The 20,617-nt window shown below is 39.3% G+C and overlaps 1 protein-coding gene across 1 annotated transcript; it reads right to left on the bottom strand.

The window, feature by feature from the left end:
- Window positions 1-14,189: 14,189 nt before the first annotated feature.
- slitrk3a (SLIT and NTRK-like family, member 3a) lies at window positions 14,190-20,149 on the bottom strand. Its single transcript, XM_084124333.1, has 3 exons — window positions 19,770-20,149; window positions 19,337-19,411; window positions 14,190-18,438 (listed from the first exon to the last, which is right to left on the bottom strand). The coding sequence occupies exon 3, from the start codon at window positions 18,387-18,389 to the stop codon at window positions 15,774-15,776; it is 2,616 nt and encodes an 871-aa protein (XP_083980459.1). The 5' UTR covers window positions 18,390-18,438; window positions 19,337-19,411; window positions 19,770-20,149; the 3' UTR covers window positions 14,190-15,773.
- Window positions 20,150-20,617: the final 468 nt, after the last annotated feature.

The following is a 20,617-nucleotide window of genomic DNA, read 5'->3' as shown; positions in this document are numbered from 1 at the left end:
AAATTCAGCTTTGCACCAAAGGAATAAATTACATTTTAAAATGTTTTCAAATGGTACGAATATATATATTACACAATATTAATGATTTAACTGTATTTTTAATCAAATAACTGCAGCCTTCTTTCAAAAAAATAAAATAAAAAATCTTGCTGACCCCATACTTTAAATAAATGCAACTTAATTTATCATTAATTTATTTACTATTACTCTATATTTAATATCTGTGAAAATATACCAGACCATTAAAAAGTCTCACTATAGTCTTAGAAATGTCTTCTCTGTTTTTCTTAAACATTATTGGGTTGTTAACTTAAAAACCTGGCTCTTACACTGCAATTTAAACCATAAAAAGTTTCTGGCCAACTGGTGATGTTATATTTACTTGCCAACAACAAATTTTACTCGCAGTTGGCACTTGGCAAGTGTTAATTCTGGATGCTCTGTGTGTACAGTATGAAAACAGAGTATGGTTGTGTAGGTGAGAGCCCTTCTCCTGTGTTTATCAGCTCTAGCTGAGAGCAGTAATACACTCTGACAGCTAATTATCTCCTGTACTAGTCTCACAATACAGGGATACAATCTCTCTCTCTCTCTCTCTCTCTCTCTCTCTCTCTCTTACACACACACACACACACACACACACTGTTCTCAGCACTCCAGGAAGTAATCGAAAGTCTCTTTTTCTTTAAATGTTTGTCTAGAGTCATTAATCAGCTATTTAGTGTTTGAATTTGCCTCGAACATTTTCTGACATGTGAACCATTAGATACCCCTGAACACCTATAAATCACATTATTTTACACTGAAATCCAGGTGGCACTTAGAGTTGGACATTTAAGAAAAATGACAGACACTCTTTTTAAAAAAAACGTGAGTTCACTTATAATGGTGATCAATGATTACGTGGGCCAAAATTCTCATAATTATAATTTGATAATTTAGTTTTGTACAATCATATTCAACCTTTCTTACTCTTAAAATTCAGCTTCCTTCCTTCCTTTCAAATATGGGATATTGTAAGAAAAAGAAAAAAAGCGGTGAGGAAAAACAAAACAATTAAAATGAGTAATAATAAAACTAAAAATAAACTTTCTCTGCAATAGAGTGGGCTCAAGGTTAATCATATCTGCAAGTGCAGAAGTGATAGAGCCTTATATGAAATATTTATACAATTAGACCTTGGCCTCTCTAAACACACCTAGGCTACATATAAATGCATATTTATTTAACACATACATATAGTAAACATTACTATGGATCCTAAACATACTTTATACTGCCTCACAGATCCTTTTATAAATACTAAATAATCACACTCAGTGTCTCATTACCCTGTTAAAAACTTAGTGAACTTTTATAGAAGTTTTTATTAAGTTTAATAGAGAACGTGAAGCTGACGTCACACTTCTGGGTAACTGCTTTGTTTATACGCCATACTGGGAGGATCACACTGCCTTTCTGCTATTGAGTTTAGGGCAGTATTTTGACTTTTTGAGTTGTGATTGTGAAAAATGTCGGCATTGTGGGTCATGCATGCGGCATCTAGAATTGCCATAGTAACTCACATCATCGTTCAGAGAGAAAACTCTTGCACGCAACCACTGCAAAACTGTTCACAGGCTTCTATGGATTTGGTTTTGGTTGTCATTTGTTGAAATAAATACCAAAAACATTCAGTGTGTCGGTGTCTGTCCGCTGATTGTGACCCACAATCTCTGATTCCCCTCTGTGGCCATATGGGAAAGTGAATATTTACAATGACAACAATAAAACTTCAGTTACATTTACACGTTTCCATCAAATAAATGAATCGACTTCTATCAGCTTGTTGATGGTGTTATCATTTCTACCATATGATGGATGAAGCAGCAGCGAGCGCCCCAGCGTGTGACACTGTTCTCATGGTAACCAGATCAACATTGTGAAAGGAATTCAGTGAAAACATCAAATGATCATGCGATGTGATAAAATAGTTTATCTTCCCTGCAAACGATGCCATGAAGAATGTGAATATTTAACTTCAAGTCAAAAACAAAACAAAAGGTACGCAGGTATTCGTATTAATTTCAGTACAAGTAATAATAATAATAATAATAATTTGTTACATTTATATAGCGCTTTTTCTGAGACCTCAAAGCACTTTACATAGAAGGGGGGAATCTCCTCAACCACCACCAATGTGCAGCATCCAAGTAGCAGAGAGGTGACCCTCCCATAATGATGGCACCGCCCCAGCATGCAATGCAGCGTGACGCAGCTTCACATTCATTCACGCGCCGTCTGACATCCAGATTTCTGTTTGCATGCTTCAAATGTGTGCACTCAGAAAACCATATATCAGAAGTTTAGACTGATATGGCTTTAAAAAGCATGCAGATAATACACTTTAATGATGATGATGAACTGCAAACTGTGGGGTATTTTGAGCTGTAAAACTTCACAGACACAATTTGGGGACACCTGAGACTATCTTGTAAAAAGGGGCATAATAGTAATAATATAATAATAATAATAATAATAATAATAAAAGTACTAGAGTACATAAAGTTTTAACTCTTGTATGTCTCAGACTTCTGAACCCAGTGAGCATCTCTGACTAGATTTTATCAAGGGTTTTGTAGAAGGTTCATACCGGTCTCAAAGCCTCAAATTCTACTGGATCAATATCTTCATATCTCCACTCACCCCGGGACACACAAACGGTTGTGCCACACGTACGAGCTGAAAGATGATGCAGCAGTTATTAATTATGGTGCTAATGAATTATGGTGTGGCATCTGTTGTTTGTCTTTGAGATGTGACACACTGCATTGAGAGAGGTTTGTTCTGATGTCCTCAGTGTTTATGGTGACCCACTTCAGCGCAGCCCATCTGACACTGAATAGGACACTGAAGTATTACGCACAAAGGACAGGAAGAGAGGAGAACCGGAAGAAGTCGGAGGAACTGAAGGATGAAATCAAATGAATAACCTGAAGGCAATATAATGAGCAATAAATAAAGGGCAGGTCAATGTATTTTAAGCATGACAACTTATTTTAGACTGAATGAATATGAGTAACTGGAAATGATGACCCACTCTGGTAACACTTTATAATAAAAATACAGTTATAAAGTACTTATAAATCATTAATGAAACTATTATAGTTTATTCATAGTTTATATATTGTAGTCTCTATTTTGGGGTTAATATAAGATATATAATATGTTTTTCATTTTAATTCACACAGTTATTATTGTTTATTGAGATAAAGAGTTCCGATAATGGTTTATTAGAAGTAAAAAGTTCTCACTTTAAATTAGGTTACAGAAAATGGGACTAAACCTGGTTTAGTCAGGTTAAAGTTTTTTTTTGAAAATTACAACTTTGTGTGTAGAACATAATTTTAGTCTCAAATGTGCAACACCAACTTGTGAGTGTAAAATATATTCAAACATTTCTGAAGACTTAGATTATAGCATCATATTACTGACACTATATTTCAGGTCATGGACCTCTTGTAATTGTATGGCTTATTATCATTTCTGAAGCTTGCATTATGAGTCAACATTCACTTTTATTGGATGAAAAAGAGCAGCTTGGACTATGTGCTAAGCTTATTTTTTGTTTCATGGAAGATACAAAATTTTATACCTTAAATTATTAAATTATTATCCTTTAAGGGATGATTTTTTTATTTTATTTTTTTTTTTATCAAAATTTAGCCAATTCTTGTATCATTATGGTGGATCATGATAGACTCACTCTGAGCTTCCAATGGTTGTTGCCTTATTGATGTGCATTTGCATTGACTTTGTCACTTCGCCAATGGTTGCTGTCACCTCATGTCATCTCAAATCGCCAACTCTCTTTGAAGCTGAATGACTTCTGGTCACTTTGAAGCTATAAATCACCCCTTTAGAAGGTCAAGCAGCCTCCATTTCCAGAGGGTAGCCCACCCCGTGCTGCTTTCAGTGCAGATGTCACCATCCATACAGGCCTTTAACAGTAGGATAAACCATTTGTTTCACACATTGTATATATATATATACACACAGACATGCATGCAGACTAGAACCCAAAAGACTGAAAAATCAAAACAGCCACAAACCAGTAGGATGGAGGTGGATCAAAGTGCAACATTTCTTTGCTCTTCTGGAGCAAGAGAGAAAGAGTGAAACAGCCTCCACTCCACAGCAGCCACACACACAGTCAGGAAGGAACAAGTGTATGTTTTTTTTTTTTTTTTTTTGTATGACGTCATGGATCGCGTTAGCTGAGAAAATCTTGTTTTTGTCAAAGATTACATCTGGATGAGATTCAGAACGATCATCAAGACTAAGATCACACCCCCAAAGTACAGTTTGTAACAATGTAATGTTACATTTCATTCAGTAACATTAGGCAGTTTTGATCTATATGCTGTTTAATGGTGATGATCGCATTATATTACATGCTTACATATGATATCGCTTGTTTCTGCTTCTTCTTTGCCTGTGTTTTGATCAGGAGATTCAGTACTCTTTCAGAAGATGAATAATAGCGCACCCTACCATATAACAGTGAAAACACAGAAAGCCGAAAATTTCAGTCAATGGTGGGGAAAGCATTGGGCCCTATCAAACACCCGGCGCAATGTGGTGCCAGGCGCGATGCAAGTGTTTTTTTGCTAGTTTCAGTGTGATGTACATGTGATGAAACAAACTAAAAGTCAAAACTAACAGAACTGTGACAGAATGCCTCCTCCCGGAAGGTGCGTCCTCACACCATAGAGAGAAGGAGGCATAGAGTATGAGGAGATGATGAAATAGGCAGAGGATACTGGAGGCGGTTCTGGAGGTGGACGGCTGACTGGGAGGAGGCAGGACAGAAGAACCCAGGGCGGTGATGATGGTGATGGAGTCCAGGGAGGAGCCTTGAGCCGGAAGCGGCAGATGGTAACCCAGGCCACAGCCAGGATGGTGGACCACAGCGGTGGTGCTGGAGGGAGGAGCCATGGTGGTGAAGGCCTCAACGCCACCTTGGGGATGAGCGAAGGCGACAAGACGAGGGTGGTGGAGCCCATGCCGCAGACAGAGTGCTGATGAAGAGGAGTGACGCAGAAGACAGGTGGCCGCGATGGAGCCGCAGTGACGACCCTGGTGGGACTGGTGGGAGACAACTCGGACAGGGCAGCAGACGTGGCTGAGGTCTGGGAAGAAGGCTGAGATGATGAACTGACAAGGACATTTAGAAGAGGAGGTGGGAGAGGGAGGCTCGGTGGGACCAATGAGTCCAATATAGAATAATCAGACAGATGAAGGGTTAACTCTAAATTATAGTCCAGAAACTCACTCTCAGTAACGGGCGGGTGGGCGGGGCTCCTAACCAAACCCTCAACTTCCACACATACTCCTCGGCGCAGGATGGGACAGCCACCTCACACACCTCGTTTGATGGGCTCCCCTCAGGCTCCGGTGTGATGTCAGGCTCAATCGCTCCGTCTAGCGCGGGCTCCAACATCATGGTGGGCTTGTTTCCAAGATAATTTAATAATCCACAAGGTAATACAGACAGCTAGTGCAGACACAACCAAACACATATGAGACCGGACAATGAACAACAGACAAGCAGGAACTTAAGTAGCATAGATAATGAGGTGCTAATTAAACACAGCTGAACTAAACTAACTCATAATGCTTGTGACCATGGAGACGGGATACATGTGATAAAACAAACTAAAAGTCCAATCTAACAGAACTGTGACACTAACGTGCTCTTTAAATAACAAAAAAAAAAAATTGCACTATTGACCAACTGAAACCTGGTCTAAAATCAATGGCGCAATATTTTTTTGTTATTTAAAGAGTGTGTTCGGAATATGCGTCTATAGGCGGGTCCACTTTGTCCTGCAGATATTCTGCTCGTGTGCTTTAACCTTGCGCATGAGCAGATCCATTTCCACACTAGAAAGAAGCGTTCAGTTTTTCCACTTGCAAATTCCGCCATGTAAATAGCAATCCGCCATGGTGCGAGCACAACTGGCTTTTAAATGGAATGGGAGATGAGACATCTTATTGGTTTATTGCATGTTACACCCAAAACACACCCATTACTCATTAAGAGAATAGGGACAACCCTTTTAGAACATGCACCGTGCGCGCCGACCATTTTTCCCATCGTTAAAGTAGCAAAAGTGGATTCGGACACGCCCTAAGTGCACTTGCAGCATGCACTTAGATCGTTAAAATAGGGGCCATAGTCTCACAAATGACGAACATTTCCGTCAATGGCGGGGAAAGAGTTCCTGTAGGAGTGAAGATCTTTATAGAATATTTGTAATAAATATAAATATTTGTACAGAGATGTCATTGATAAATAAATAAATGCTTGCTATCCGTGCATCCCGTGAAGTCTTAAAGCAACCAACTCTACATTGAGGTGTGCTGAGACATGCACACACACACACACACACACACACACACACACATACGCAAACACAGCAAAGTTTTCAGCTGTCTGTGGCCTCAAGAGTAAAAAAAAAAACAACAACCTTGTGCTGACACAGAATTGTGCAAACACACACATCAAAGGATCCCACACTAAAACGCTGTGAAAAAAAAGAAAAGAAAAGTTTTTCCTGAAATGAAAGGCAAGTGAGTCAACTAGAGAAAAAGAAAAGCAGATGGCGAATGAAACACACTTAAACACACACCTCGCGCACACACAAACCATTGTGGCCGACAGAAGCGGATCAGTCAGGCAGATCACGGCGGGATTGGTGGGTGTCTGGCTGACCCCACGGCCACAGGCGGCAATGGAAATGTCGGTACGCTGCATCCAAGTATGCTCAGAAAAGCCTACTGTCAAGATTGAGAGAGAGAGAGAGAGAGAGAGAGAGAGAGAGAGAGAGAGAGAGAGAGAGAGAGATGGCAGCGGAGAAGGCTGTCATAGGGAAGGTCTGGAGTCATGAATCACCCCAAACAGATACACCCACTGTCCACATCAGCCCTTAAACAGAGCCAGAGAGGCAGAGGATGTGAACTAGATCTGTATGACTTATAAGCATGAACTGAATAGGTCACCAAAATGTGAAAAAGACTGACCTAATGCATTAGCATCGATGAATAGAAAATTTGGGAAAACGTAATAAATGTTTGCATGCTCTCTGCAAATAATTCACCACACAAACAAGTCACACAACCTGTGTATGTTGTCATCTGTATTATTCAATGCATGGATTTGCACTAAAATATGGAAGAGTTTGAAGTAAAGGTTCTCTGTAGGGCAGGGCTTTTAAAACTCTTTCTGAATCAAGGACCCCTTTCATACCCCCAAACTGCTAGAATCCCAAAAGTGACATCCTACAATCAGAGAAGTAATTGTTACCATGGAAATGGCTGTAATGCCAGTGACTTCCCCTTTTGTGGAACTTTTAGCATGACGTTGCAAAATTTATGAAAGGTCATCATTGTGAGTTATTGCAGAAATGACTCAAGAGTCATTGGCCCAATCCTAGTGTACGGGGGGCAAATTCAGTCATACATGACACAACCTGACAGACGGCTGCAGTCTAATGCCTGATCTCTGCTCCCATTTCCACATATTGTGTTGTGAAAACAACATACTGTGAATAAGAGCAACACTCGCTAATTAAAATTAAATAAAATGATAAGGTAATCTCTCACGCTGTCAAAGGAAGTCAGTCATTCAGCCTTGCACATTTTCTGTCACAGGAATAGGAAATACGGTACAATTAATGATACACTTACACGACAATAATGTTCTAAAAAACGAAAAAGTTTTCCCTTTGCGTTATACACGTACAAACAGCAATGATGTCAAAACGATTCCTGTTCAGACGGATCCGCAAAAAACACTGTATTATGCATGCCAGGCCATTAGGTGGCGATGTAATTTTGTAAATAAACACTATGTGCCTAGACTGAAACTGTCCGTTTTCACAAATTTGCGTTTTTGTAGTTTACATGGAGACGATAACAGTATCGCAACACGTATTGAAACGCGTTATCAAATGATCGCGTTTTCAGGCCCCTAAAACGCAGTTGTCGTGTAAATGAACAGGCAAAACGTAATTTTTAGCTGAAAACGGTGTCGTGTAAATGGCCCCTAAAACTAAACCTAAACAATGCTACAATATAAAGCAGTCCCAAACAAGTGTTTGGACATTCAGGCCACTTAATGTATGAATTTCATTGCATTAGATAAATGCAATAAAATACAAAAGCAGGTTGCACATGAAAATGCCACTTGCTTTGATATTTTATTATCTAATGAAATGTTATCCATACTTTAAGCGTGGCTAAAATTACAAATACTTTTTGGGGCCACTGTACATCTCATGTGCACAAAATCACATTGAATCATTCATTAAATACACAACACTATCATATTCTGATTGTATCTAGTTAAACAAATAAAAGTGTCTCAAGTGTTCTCATTTTGCAAAGAATGATCTAAACTCCAAAATGGTAGCAAATTCATTTATGAATTCAGTTTAGAGCCTGTTGTTTTTGCATTATGAGAAAGAACATGTATTTATCTCAGTACGAGCCACCTTCAATTTGGCTGTTGGATCTGCAATAACAGATCTTTCCTGAAAGTGCTTCAAAACCAGAGAGCTTTGGAAACATTTTCAGAATTATTTTGTTTGTACACTTCACATGGATGAAGTCCACGCTGAAAATTGAGGAGAATGTTTTAGAGCTTGAAAACAGAAAAGCCATTTCAACCAATAACTATTCAGTTGCTTGTTTGCATAGTGTTTTTCAATGGTGTGTGAAACTGTCACTGAAAATATTACAATGTACGCTCAGTGTAGTGGTACTCAAACCCTCATGATCTTAGTTTTGGGAGAAAAACAACAAAAACAAATAACAGCTTTGACGTCACTGTAGTGGCAGCTGGAAAATTCTCATATTCATAAAAGAGAAGCCACTCACACACTATAAGTCATTTGAGATCAGCCTGTGGGAAAGAAAAAGCACAAATGAGAATATTTCTTTTAATATCTCTACTGTCCTATACATCAGTGAGATTAAATGTTAATTTGAAGTCATCTGCTCCTTGGGTGTTTTGAGAAAGACCCCTTTAAATGAAACATAATTGACATCTGCATCCAGCTCCTTTTAGCAGTTTTTTTATTACCTATTTTAGGTACCTATTTGTAACACACACGCGCACACATGCACACGCACATGCACACACACACACACACACACACACCCCTCTGGGTGAATCTGACAGATCCTGTCAAGACTATGTCTGTGTCATATTTCACCCCAAAATAATAATAATAATAATAAAAAATCAGAATGAAAATATAAACTATTTTTTGGCTATTATAAATTATTAAAGCTATATATATATATTTATCATTTAAATGATAAAATAGTATGTACGGTGGCAGTATTTCCATAATGTTTGAAGAAACAATCTTTACACAGTATATTACATTATTTCAGTACATTAAGAAACTGAAAATCATCCCAATAAATAAGAATTACAAAAACGAAAAAATACCCTAAAACATAAGAAAAAAAGATATAAATGAAAAAAATAAATAATCCATTTTAGGTTGAAATATTGCCATATGTATTAGGCTGCTCACAGTAAAGTTTTCGTCTTCTTAAGCGTGTCAAAATTCTAAGAATGTAATTTTAGTCTTATTCCTAACCTTAAGCATAAGTATGATTCATAAAGGTTCCTATGTGTTAAGACAAGGTCTCAACTCGAGTAACAAGATGGCAGCAGAGAGGAGGAGACCACACATTTTCTGAAAAAGGCAATGTATTGGAGTTATATAATGACAGGGATTTGATAAAACGATACAAGCTTGATCGCCAAGGTATTATTTTTAAGGAGACATATATCAATAGAAAAGGATTCCACATCATCAATACTTATCCGTGATAATTTTGCACAATGCAAAGCAATTATTTATAATAAATTTAAATATGAAATGTTTTGGTGTCTTACTTAAATTATTTTATTATAATTACATCAAATGATTGGTGTCGTGCTGCCGTGACTACCCTTCCAGGCTTTTTGGGTTGACAGCATTGTAGTCCTGAGTGCCACCTCATTAAGCATCAAGAGTCAGTCTTAGAATTTTCTGAAAGTTTCTTATAGCTTCTATGAATAGCTCTCTTAATCAAGTCCTACTTTTTACTAAGATTTTTTTTTACGCTTAATTCAAAGCTTTAACCTATTCGTAAGAGCCTAAGAAGGAGCCTCCTGTTTCTGTAGAATACCTTAAGCGTGTGCACAAAAAAAAAAAAAAAAAAAAAAAAAAAAACATGCATACAAAACGCACAAGCACACAACACATCCTCTTGTGCATCCGCTGCAAGTCAACAGTGCCAGATTGAGGAGTAAATGTCAGCGTTACAGTTATTAATGATGCGGCTACGTGCAGCTGTCGCACGCAAATGTAAACAAACAATGCTCTGATTTGCATTAAGCAGGTACGAAAGGGTTTGCTGAAAAACTGATTGATGTGGGTTTCATCATCACCTAATGACAGATGACGCAAGTGACCTTGCTTATGTAAAACTTCCACCATTAACCCACTCGCGAATAAACCGCACAACTCTGGCTCAGTGTTGCACAGATGCAATGAGTTTGAAACCTCCCTCCCCCCTCCCACCATAAGAACTTACATCACAAGAAAGTGCACGCACACACACACACACACACACACACACAGTCACGATCAAGTGCTTGAATAGATATTTCTATTGAGCGGTGGCAGGCGCTGCCAGCTTGGATCGATACACTCAGCTGTGTCTGTACCGTTCTGAGGTGCATTCTAATAGCTCTGAGAGCCAAAGGAAGTTAACTGCCTGCTACAATACAGTACACAACACCCTCTTTCCAGCATTCGCACAAACCTCTCTGATGCATTATAGCATAAGAACGCCTGGTAATGTGATCAGAACATTTCCAGGAATATTCACCACCTCGCCTCTCATAAATGAGCGTCTGTCTGTCTGTCGAACAATCGATCTGTCGATCTATTAGCCTACTAATTTATCCATCAACGTACCTACAATCCATCCATCCATCCATCCATTTAAGCTGTATTGACATGGAAAAAATTTACATTGGCAAAGTGTCAGTAACATCATAGGCTGCCCTGTAACAAGAGCAGAATCCAGAAAAGTAAGTGTGAATGCTTGTACACTGCTGCCACCGCAGATACACGCGGATGACACCCCCGACTTCTCTCCATTTATCTATCTGCTCTCATTCTTTGTCCTACATGAACGAGCTGCAAAAAAAAAAAAAAAAAACAGGAGACAAAAGAAGAAAAAACTGCTGTCTGCTCACACCTAAATATCAGCCAGAACACAATGCTGTCTAACACAATACTTGCAATTGCAACGAAAATCAGGGAGATACTTTTTTCACAAGCACAGTATTCAATTCTCTGCCTCCCTCCTACTGTCTCTCTCCTCTTTTAAACTAAACTCTCACATGCGTAGACATGACATGTGAATGGCTGCTCACATGGGGAGGTTTGATATCTATCAGCTCTGACTTATTGCACCTCTGCACATAATTTGTTTTGTAATTAATACATTGACATTACACAAACACAGTTTTCATATACAGTAAATGACACTGTATTTTTGTTAATTAACTTTGCACTGAAGTAATGTGCATTATTAATACTGTGAATGTATAATGGGATTTGAAACATTTCAGCTCTCAGTTCATAATTCAGAAGAATATAAATGTTGTTTGGTAATGGGAAATGAAAGACTTCACAAATAATTTTAGCAGATGCAAATCAAACTTTGAAACAGTACAATCCTAGGGATAGAGCTGGAGTTAATTTCTATTCCCTTTGCATGCAAATTGATTTCAGAACCTTGGACAGCAACCTTCAGCACTGCCACGAGTCATTACAGTCTCTATTCCCTCTGGCTCTGAAGCCATCTTCACTATTCTGACAAGATCTTTAAAAATGCTAGCAAATAATGAAAAGCATAGCATCCATGTAACTCACACAAGAACATACACATATTTACAGTGACCCCCAGAAAGGACACTTAAGCCCCACTTAAAATTTCTGAATGCCATTGTATTAGATAACTAAATATCAAAGCAAATGGCATTCATTTTAAAGCCATCAGGCATACACACACTTTAAGTAAAGTAAAATAGGAAAATAAATCATAAAACAAGTTTGTTAGGAATATGAAACAGATACTGTTGATAATGGAGACAAAATGTATTTTGACATTTTGTATGTGTTATTAATGTAACGCTCATACAGTAGGTAATGTGACTACGTCCTGTGGTTACATTTCCATATGAAAGGGATACTTCACCGATTAGCATTAGCAAGCTTTGTATCAGTAGAAACCCGGTAGTATTTTAAAATGACCGTGCTTCCCTCCCTCATGTCCCCCTGAGACGAGAGGTTTCTGTATTGTGTGTCTGGAAAAAGAAAATCGTCATTTTGCGTCATCAGAGGCTTTTTTGGCCAGAGGTTAGAGACTACAGCCAGTAGTAGGAGCTACCGGTAGGCGTGGCTTGGGAGTGGCCTCGTAGGGCAGCGAAGCAAGTGCATTCTGGGAGTTGTTGTCTTTCATCCACATGAGCCAAAAAATAATTGTCTGGCTTTTCTCAGTCTAGAAGGCACCAACTTCTAAATTAATTTCACATTTCTACTACATAAATGACCCGATTTAAATACACATTCATCTTTCCAGTGGTGAAATATCCATTTAAGGTGAAATGATTTCAAATATCCAATAAAAATCATCAAAACACTAGCTTATTAAAAGACATTGAGCAATTAATGTTATGAAGAAAAGTAAAAAAGTAAGAAATATGTCATACAGAGTAATAGTAACCAGAAATGCTTGCATATTGCATATTGATTGCATATTGATCTTCATTCAACTGCACTCCAACAAATATATTTTCAATTTTGGGTACATTCCAGAAGATCTGATACTATCTGATTCTACATGCTTGGCCTGTTTAAATTCAATTTTATATTCCTCCCCCGTTTCCTTTTTAATTTTCCCCCTCAATCCACCTCCTTGGGTTTTGATAATTTTTAGCTAATTAGGCCCTTTGAAAAGCCCAAGAACAAACCATCAAGAGGAGGAAGAAAGTAAGTGAAATTAGAATGAATCACAACAAACCCCCACAGCAAAGACCACATCAAAAAATAAGCAAGCCAAAGACGGCAGCCATGTCGATGGTTCGCCAGGACCAAGCCACAAAACAAAACAATGACATTGATGTAGGAAATGGCTCGATACTACAAATGAGCTACGATGTGTTGACATAAGTCAAGTATAGATTACATAAACCCTAACCAACCAAATTATAATTTGCCCTGGTAATGAAAAAGCAATGAAGGTCAATAACATGGCATAAAAAAACCTAAAAAAAAAAAAACCTATAGCACTACCCTTTTCAGCAAAAGACGGCAAGGACAAAGTAGCAAAAAGCTAATTTGTTCTGGGTAGTTCATGTAACTACGGTCATAACATGGTCCTGACTCCCCTTGAGTCTCTAAAACGATGCATTTTGTTATTTTGAGATAATATCCTTAATTTATTTGTATATTTGTATATTAGTTGTATATTATATAGATTACTGCAACCAATAGGGAGGCAATTTAAAAAATACAATAACAACTATTTGTTGCTAAGACAAAAATGACAGTTCTAATTACATATTTCACCCAGGTCAACTCTAAGGAAAATTGTTCATTCAAAAAAGAACTCTGTTGACACCACCATCATCCATCATTAGCTTCTCTACCCTTTAGCAAAAAATAAAGATCATTACATTGAAATATAGAGACAAGGACAACCTAGATGTAAACCACAGCAAGGTGACATTGTCCCTATGACCATTAGTGTCCCCTGAGCAGTTCTTCATCACAGTGAAGAATCCAGAAAGCAGCTGAACACATCTTTAGTTAACACTACACAATCTATAAGTGACACATTCACTTACAACAGTTACACCTCACATTCTACAGAAGAATAATTCACAGTTCTAAAAAAAGAATGAAGAGACGAAACAAACCAAGTAAAGACACTGAGAAATGACATTTGCATGCACTTTAGGGCACCAAACTAACAACCATTTATGAATATTTCTGATAGAAAATGTGCTCTGTTTGAACATATTATTGATGTGAAACAGATTTCCACAAAAAGGGAGTGCTGTTAAATATGGACCAAGCAAAATTTATTGAAATATTGACAAAACAGTCTGGGTAAAAGATGAATGTAGGGGCAAAATATAAATAAAATTATCGTTGGGTTTTGAACAGAGGAAACAGAAGCTACACTTGTCAACTGAATAATAAGAACAAATGAAGAACTACTGTTCTGCATCCTTGACAGCCCCAGGAAAAATAATCATACTTAAATGAATTGTATTTCAATGTTTGTATTAAATGTTTATGGATAGAACTTCAAGGTAACTGGCACTGGCAAACAGACATAAAATATTTGGTTTTAAAAAATAGCCATTTTGTTGTCGAATGGGGAATAGAAATACTTTTTTGTCGAATATATGACTTTCTAGTTCGTAATCATGTCACTTAAGTGATGCATCAACAGAAAATATAAAATACCCCCAACACAAACAAGCAGAATTTATAATCAAATGTTTTATGTTTCACGAAGTTGTATATCATACCTGATAAATAAGTGGCGTTCTTCAAATAATCAAACATCAATTTTGTCCATCCACAGACATGATGCGAGCGTGTCTCTCTATCTCACTCTTGTGGACACATGTAAAAGTGACATTGCATTAAATATTCATCTCAAATGTTGTGTAATTTAGTAAGCAGTGGACAGGTATAAAAACATACCTTACAGAAAGACTCAAATCTAATCCAAGGTCTTCTTTTCTTGTCCAAACCCATCGATGACACATGCATACAGGCAGGACCATCAGACTGTCTCAACCTGACTCTTCTAGCAGCAATGAGACCTTGATAGGTTAATGTGCATTTTATAATTTGTCATTTGAAGCGCCATACCAATACGTCAAGTCTATTTCTCACAAGCAGTATGCATTGGTACCCTTTTTATTTAAGACTTTGTATTTTTATTAAGAAGGCTATACCAGACGCATAATCACTATACATTGATTTAACATTACCTTTACAATTAAATCTTTCACTGAAATTACAGAATAAATATATGCACATTTTTAACTTTGTCAAATCTTTGTGAGAGAGAGAAAACATTAAAAGTGCTTCCTAAAAAGCTGTTAGTGATAGTATCCAGAAGCATTTTTCTTAAGAAAGTGCGTTGAACTCCATAAAATCTTGAAGTGTCTATATATTCACAAATATTGATCCTCTGGTGCGTCCTTGAGATAGAACTCTGTCTTTTGCTGTATAGAAAATTAAATAGACCACTCAATGGGTAATACGTCGCTGTATCTCTGTAGCAGGTGAGTTTTTTGATCAATGACCTCCATCTGCAGTCAAATGCATGCAGCAAACTGCAAATATTCTACAAACTGTGCCAGGTCGCTCCGGAGGTTCAACAACAAATCTGTTCCGTACAAAAATAATGGGTGGTAACATTGCTGGCTACTCTGAAAAAAAGGCACTTCATTGAAAAATCTGAGTATGGCCTTTCCTCCAAAAGCGACTTGGGGGAAATGTGTGTGTGAGTGTTTATGTGTACGTGTGTGAAACATATAATTTTGCCATGCTTCTTTTTTGATACGTATTATTTTTGGGCGAGGAGGGGTTGTGAAAGTGAGTTTACTCTTTTATTTTTCTACTCAATTAAAATCTATACGATTTCTCTAAGACTTCGAGGTAATCCGGCTTGGTTTGGAGTTTCGCCCTTAACTCGAGGTATTCACTTTGGGTTTGCTCAGGGAATCCTTTCCCCGCAGTGAAAAGTAATGTTTCTTTTAATCTGGCGTCTTGCTGTAAATCAGGGTATTGCATTCCGGGGGGATGTGCATGTGCAACGTGCATGTCCTTTAATTTGGGAACGGTGCCGTACAGGCAGTCTACAAAACCGACCGTAGGGGTTGGCCTCTGGCTGTCAATCACGGTAGGGCAAAGCACTCCGTTCTCGTGAAAGCCAGTCATGTCACCGGACTGATTGATGGTGACAATGGTGTTGAGCTGGGAATTGGACACCGCCATCGTCCATTCCTTCTCTTTCTCCAGAAGAGTTCGATAATTACTGTTATTTTCCTTGGTTTCTGCAAACTGCTCGCCCTCAATCTCTCCTTCTCGTGGTTTGTAAATGGGATTGTTACACATTTGAGTAACGGGATGGGGTATGTAGTCGTAGACGTGACGGGGTGGCTTCTCAGGTGAGGCAGTCTGTCTTTCTTCAAAGATCTTGCACTGCATTTGAATGCCCGTTAGGTCCATCTCCTGTCGCTTCCTGAAGGGAAGTTTCTTTCGCCTCCGTAGGACGAATGCGAAGAGACCGGCGGCCACAAACACAGAGGAGATGAAGAGAATAAGCAGGCTGAGAATCAGCACAGAGAGTGGGACAGCTCCCGTTACCGGCGCTTGTCCTAATTCAGAGCCGCTGGTGGCCGTCATGTCATTGGGGAGAACTGGAGAAGAAGCGGTGAATTTCAACTCAGGGCAGATGACCTCAGCCTCCAGGGTGCGCAGATCCTTGCCAAGGGCGAAGTCTGGGGTCTTGCAGGTCACTTCTCCAACGACAATGACGGAGCTGAGCTTCTCAATCCATTGCTTGAGTGGGATGATGTCACAAGAGCAGTCCCAAGGATTCTGGTGAAGGTCGATTTGAACGATGGAGTGGAGATGCTCCAGTACTCCATTCACAGGAAGGTACAGAAAGTAGTTGTTGCGCAGGTTGAGTCTAGCTAGGGAGGTGCCGGCAAAAGCATCCACAGGCAGGGTGCGCAGCAGGTTGTCATTGAGAAAAACCAACTGCAGGTTTGGCATGAGGCTGAAGGCAGCCGGTTGGATCTCTCGAATGACATTGTACTCAAAATACAGGTAACTAAGTGCCTGCAGACCACGAAACATGCCTGGAGTGAGCCTTTCAATGTCGTTGCCATTCAAATATAAACTTTTTAAATTAGGCAGGTTCATAAATGCGCCCTCTTGAACATATGATATCCGATTGTTACCCAAGTGCAATAAATCCAAGCTAGAGAAGTTCCAAAAGTCCGACCTGTAAATTTTCTGAATCAAATTCCCACTTAAATAGAGTTTCTTGGCGTTAAGTGGTCGTGGCAGCAGCTCAGAAATGTTGTGGAAGCTTTTCTCTTTACAATTGACGGTGAGGCCCAAGTCATTGATGTGTAAATTGCACGTGCAACCTGTCGGGCAAATGATTGGTATAGGGGGTCTGGTCTGGTAGGCAGCGATTGGAGGTTGATTCAACCCTGGGTAAATGCTACGAGGAGTGGGTGGTGTTTTTGTGGGTCTGGGCCGTTTAGTCGGCTTTACGTGTCTCTCTCTGTACTCTACTGAGGAAGCTGTGTTATGAAAGGATGACAACATAGACGAAGGCTTGGTGGGCCAGACATTGTCGTTATTAAATGGTAATCTGGGAATGCCATGTTTGGCCTCCAGCTCGGCTTCGGAGAGTAAAGGACAAAGTTCACTTCTCTTGATCTCACGAAGGTCCTTACCATGTAAATGAAATGGGTATTCACAAGTAATGTCACCCACCAAAGCTGTATAGGGTATGCGCTCCAGCCAGGTTTTGAGCTGCACAATGTCACACACACAGTTCCATTGATTTTCCTCTAGCTGAATCTCCATCAAGCTGCGACCGATGTATTCCAAAGTCCCTTTATAGGGTAGAATTTTTAAGCGGTTGCCACGTAAGTCAAGGTGCGTGAGCGATACGGACCTGAATAATAAATTGGGTAGCACAGGTATCAAATTGTCATTCAAAATAAGTACTCTGAGTTTGTGCAGGTTCCGAAACGCCCCGCTCTCTATTCTCTTGATGACGTTGTAATCCGCCTGAAGATACTCAAGGCTCTCCAGCCCCATAAAAGTGTCATTCCTGAACACCTCCAGTTTGTTTTCATGCAAAAACAGCTTTTTCAAGATGCTCAGGCCATTGAATGCGCCCACATGTATGTCCTGCAGAGCATTATTCCCCAGATTGAGTGACACAGCATTGTTGAGATGCAAAAAGCTGTTAAAATACAGCTTGCGCATGGAGTTCCTTTGCAGATTGAGTATAAAGGGTCTCGTCCATGTCTGGGAGATCTGACTGACATTTGTAAATCCTTTGCTGTCGCAGTGGACGTGGAAAATACCCTCCCTGACTTCACAGTAGCAAGGGTCAAAGCAAGGCTCATCTATTTCTTCCGACTCGTCCAACAGAGGGATCGGCGTAGTCCATCCTAAAGCTATTGTGCTTAGCAGGGTAAACCACAGCATCCTTCCGCCGAGTCCTGATGAAGTTAAGGCTGAGAGCCACTTCACAGCACTGCAATAAAACACAGAAAAAAAGAGAAGCGTGTGAGATGAGAAGGCTCAGACAGCGAGTGACAGTAGCAATGCTTTGAGCGTTCCACACAATAAAAAACACCTCCTCCTTCCACATCATTGCATGTTTATGATAAAGATCATGCATTATCATGGGTTGGACTGGACATCTGTCACTCGATGATAGCTTACACTACACCCAAAAGCAGGACTCAAGGGCATAATCACCACTAATGTTTTCAAGCACGACATGAAAGAAAGCACATTTAACCTGTGCAATGCACTTCAACATTAAAAACAGTCTGTTTCGAGTCTCACTACAGCTGTCACACACATACAAACAGTGCAGAACAGGAAACATTTGGCAAAATATTACTTTTGTTACTTCCGAATAATCAGCCTTTTCCATTTTCATTTTCATGCAAAGCTCAAGTGCATTAAATCAATAAAAACATGAAATAAAAATAAATACATACTTAAATTAAATCAACCACTGCATCCACTTAACATTTAAAAAAAAACGAAAAAAAAACAATGACAGGTGCATCCTAAGACTGTCGCCAAAACACCAATTAGACCTTCAATGCATAACGGAGGTTATTTGCTTTCCACAGTATGAACGCACTTAATTAGCACAGATGTTATCAGAAGATCAGTGAAGAAACTCAGAGTCAAATGCTGCTGAGAGTACCACACTCTGCGGATCTCTTGGCTCTCGAAAGGAAAAAACAAAACAACCAAAAGCTCTCGAAAGATCCTTGTTTTCCGTCCAGAAAAGACGGCAATTTTCCATGAATAGCGCACTTTGTATTTTCTTCCCACCCTTCTCTGGTGTCCTGGCTTTAGCAATCAATTCTAATGTCCTTCCATTCCCAAGTGATAACATAGCGGATACCTACTCGGTTTCAGCGGTGTCCAACTTTACATCTCCAGGGTTTGGAGACGAGTGGTCCCAGGTTGCCTTCGATGGGTGGCTAAAAAAAAAAAAAAAAAAGGAAAAAAAAAAAAAAAATCATGCAATGGAATGAAACAGTTGAAAATCTCCCTATTTTACGCATAAATAAATAAATTCCAATGTTTAACTAAATTTTGATTTTTTTTTAATAAGTATTTAGTTTTTTTAAGATTTTTTTTTTTTTTTTATTATTTTTACTATTATTCGTTTCCAAAAGTACCATTTGAAGCTGGGTGATTTGTAAAGCAGTCTGCGCAGTTACATCAGAAACAAGTCAATGCATCATTTTATTAAATACAGAGATTATTGCTGTGGATCACCCAGGTCATTCTCTCGTCTCCAAAAGTATGTGAACATCTGAAACGCTCAAAATTCACCTTTTTTAACGGAGAATCCGAAAAAGGCGAGTTTAAAGATTTCCTGTGCTTTTCCTCTATCTCTCTCGCTCTCTCTAAGACCAAGAAGAGAGAAGATGAAGACGTGATTTGAATAAAATCTCCTTTTTTGGTTCTGTTTTGTGATGCCGGTTCGTTCGGTTCTGGAGCTCAGTTCCGTTTGAAGCGGCTCGGTTCGATTTGTCCCACTGCTGCGCTGCTCGCGTCTCTCATCGTGTCGGTGAAAAGCTTCGGATCGTCACGGAAATAAGCTTTAAGAAAAGCGAACAGGGAGGGAGAGGGCAGAGATTGGAGAGACGGCGTTGGCGGAGAGGGTTGGGATGGAGGAGGCACGAGCTGTTGAGCGCGCTGAGTGCCGCACCGGGAGCGCGCGCGCATCAGTGTGTTCTCTCTCTCTCTTGCTCTCTCTCTTTTTCTTCGTCAGCGATGTAACATTATGTTTAAGGGCGATCTCATCTCCGATTCGTGTTCTGAGATAAAAGCCACAGCTTATTTAGCACCGAGCTTCATCGGTGAACTCTTCTGAGGCTTTGAGCGTCCATTCTGTTCCGTTTTGCACAATATCATATTTCTTTCCTTGGGAAAATGTTACTTCATTCGTTGGAATAAGTGTCCATAACAGAGAAAATTAAGAAACAAAACTAAGCAATAAGTATTTTTTCCCCTCTTGATACATTTAGTTTGGCTTCATCTGCAGTGAAGGCAGCTGAGGTAAATTATTCCATAGCGTCCTGCTGTGTGAAGCTCCGCGCGCTTCCCGCGCCCTGTCTTCCCGCGCTCTGCCTGCAGCGGGCAATAAAGCTCTGCACGTGGGCAGTGGCGATGACAGG

The sequence above is a fragment of the Abramis brama genome (assembly GCF_963993115.1).
Source record: "Abramis brama genome assembly, chromosome: 9".
Lineage (NCBI taxonomy): Eukaryota > Metazoa > Chordata > Actinopteri > Cypriniformes > Leuciscidae > Abramis > Abramis brama.
This window is presented reverse-complemented; position numbering and strand designations above follow the sequence as displayed.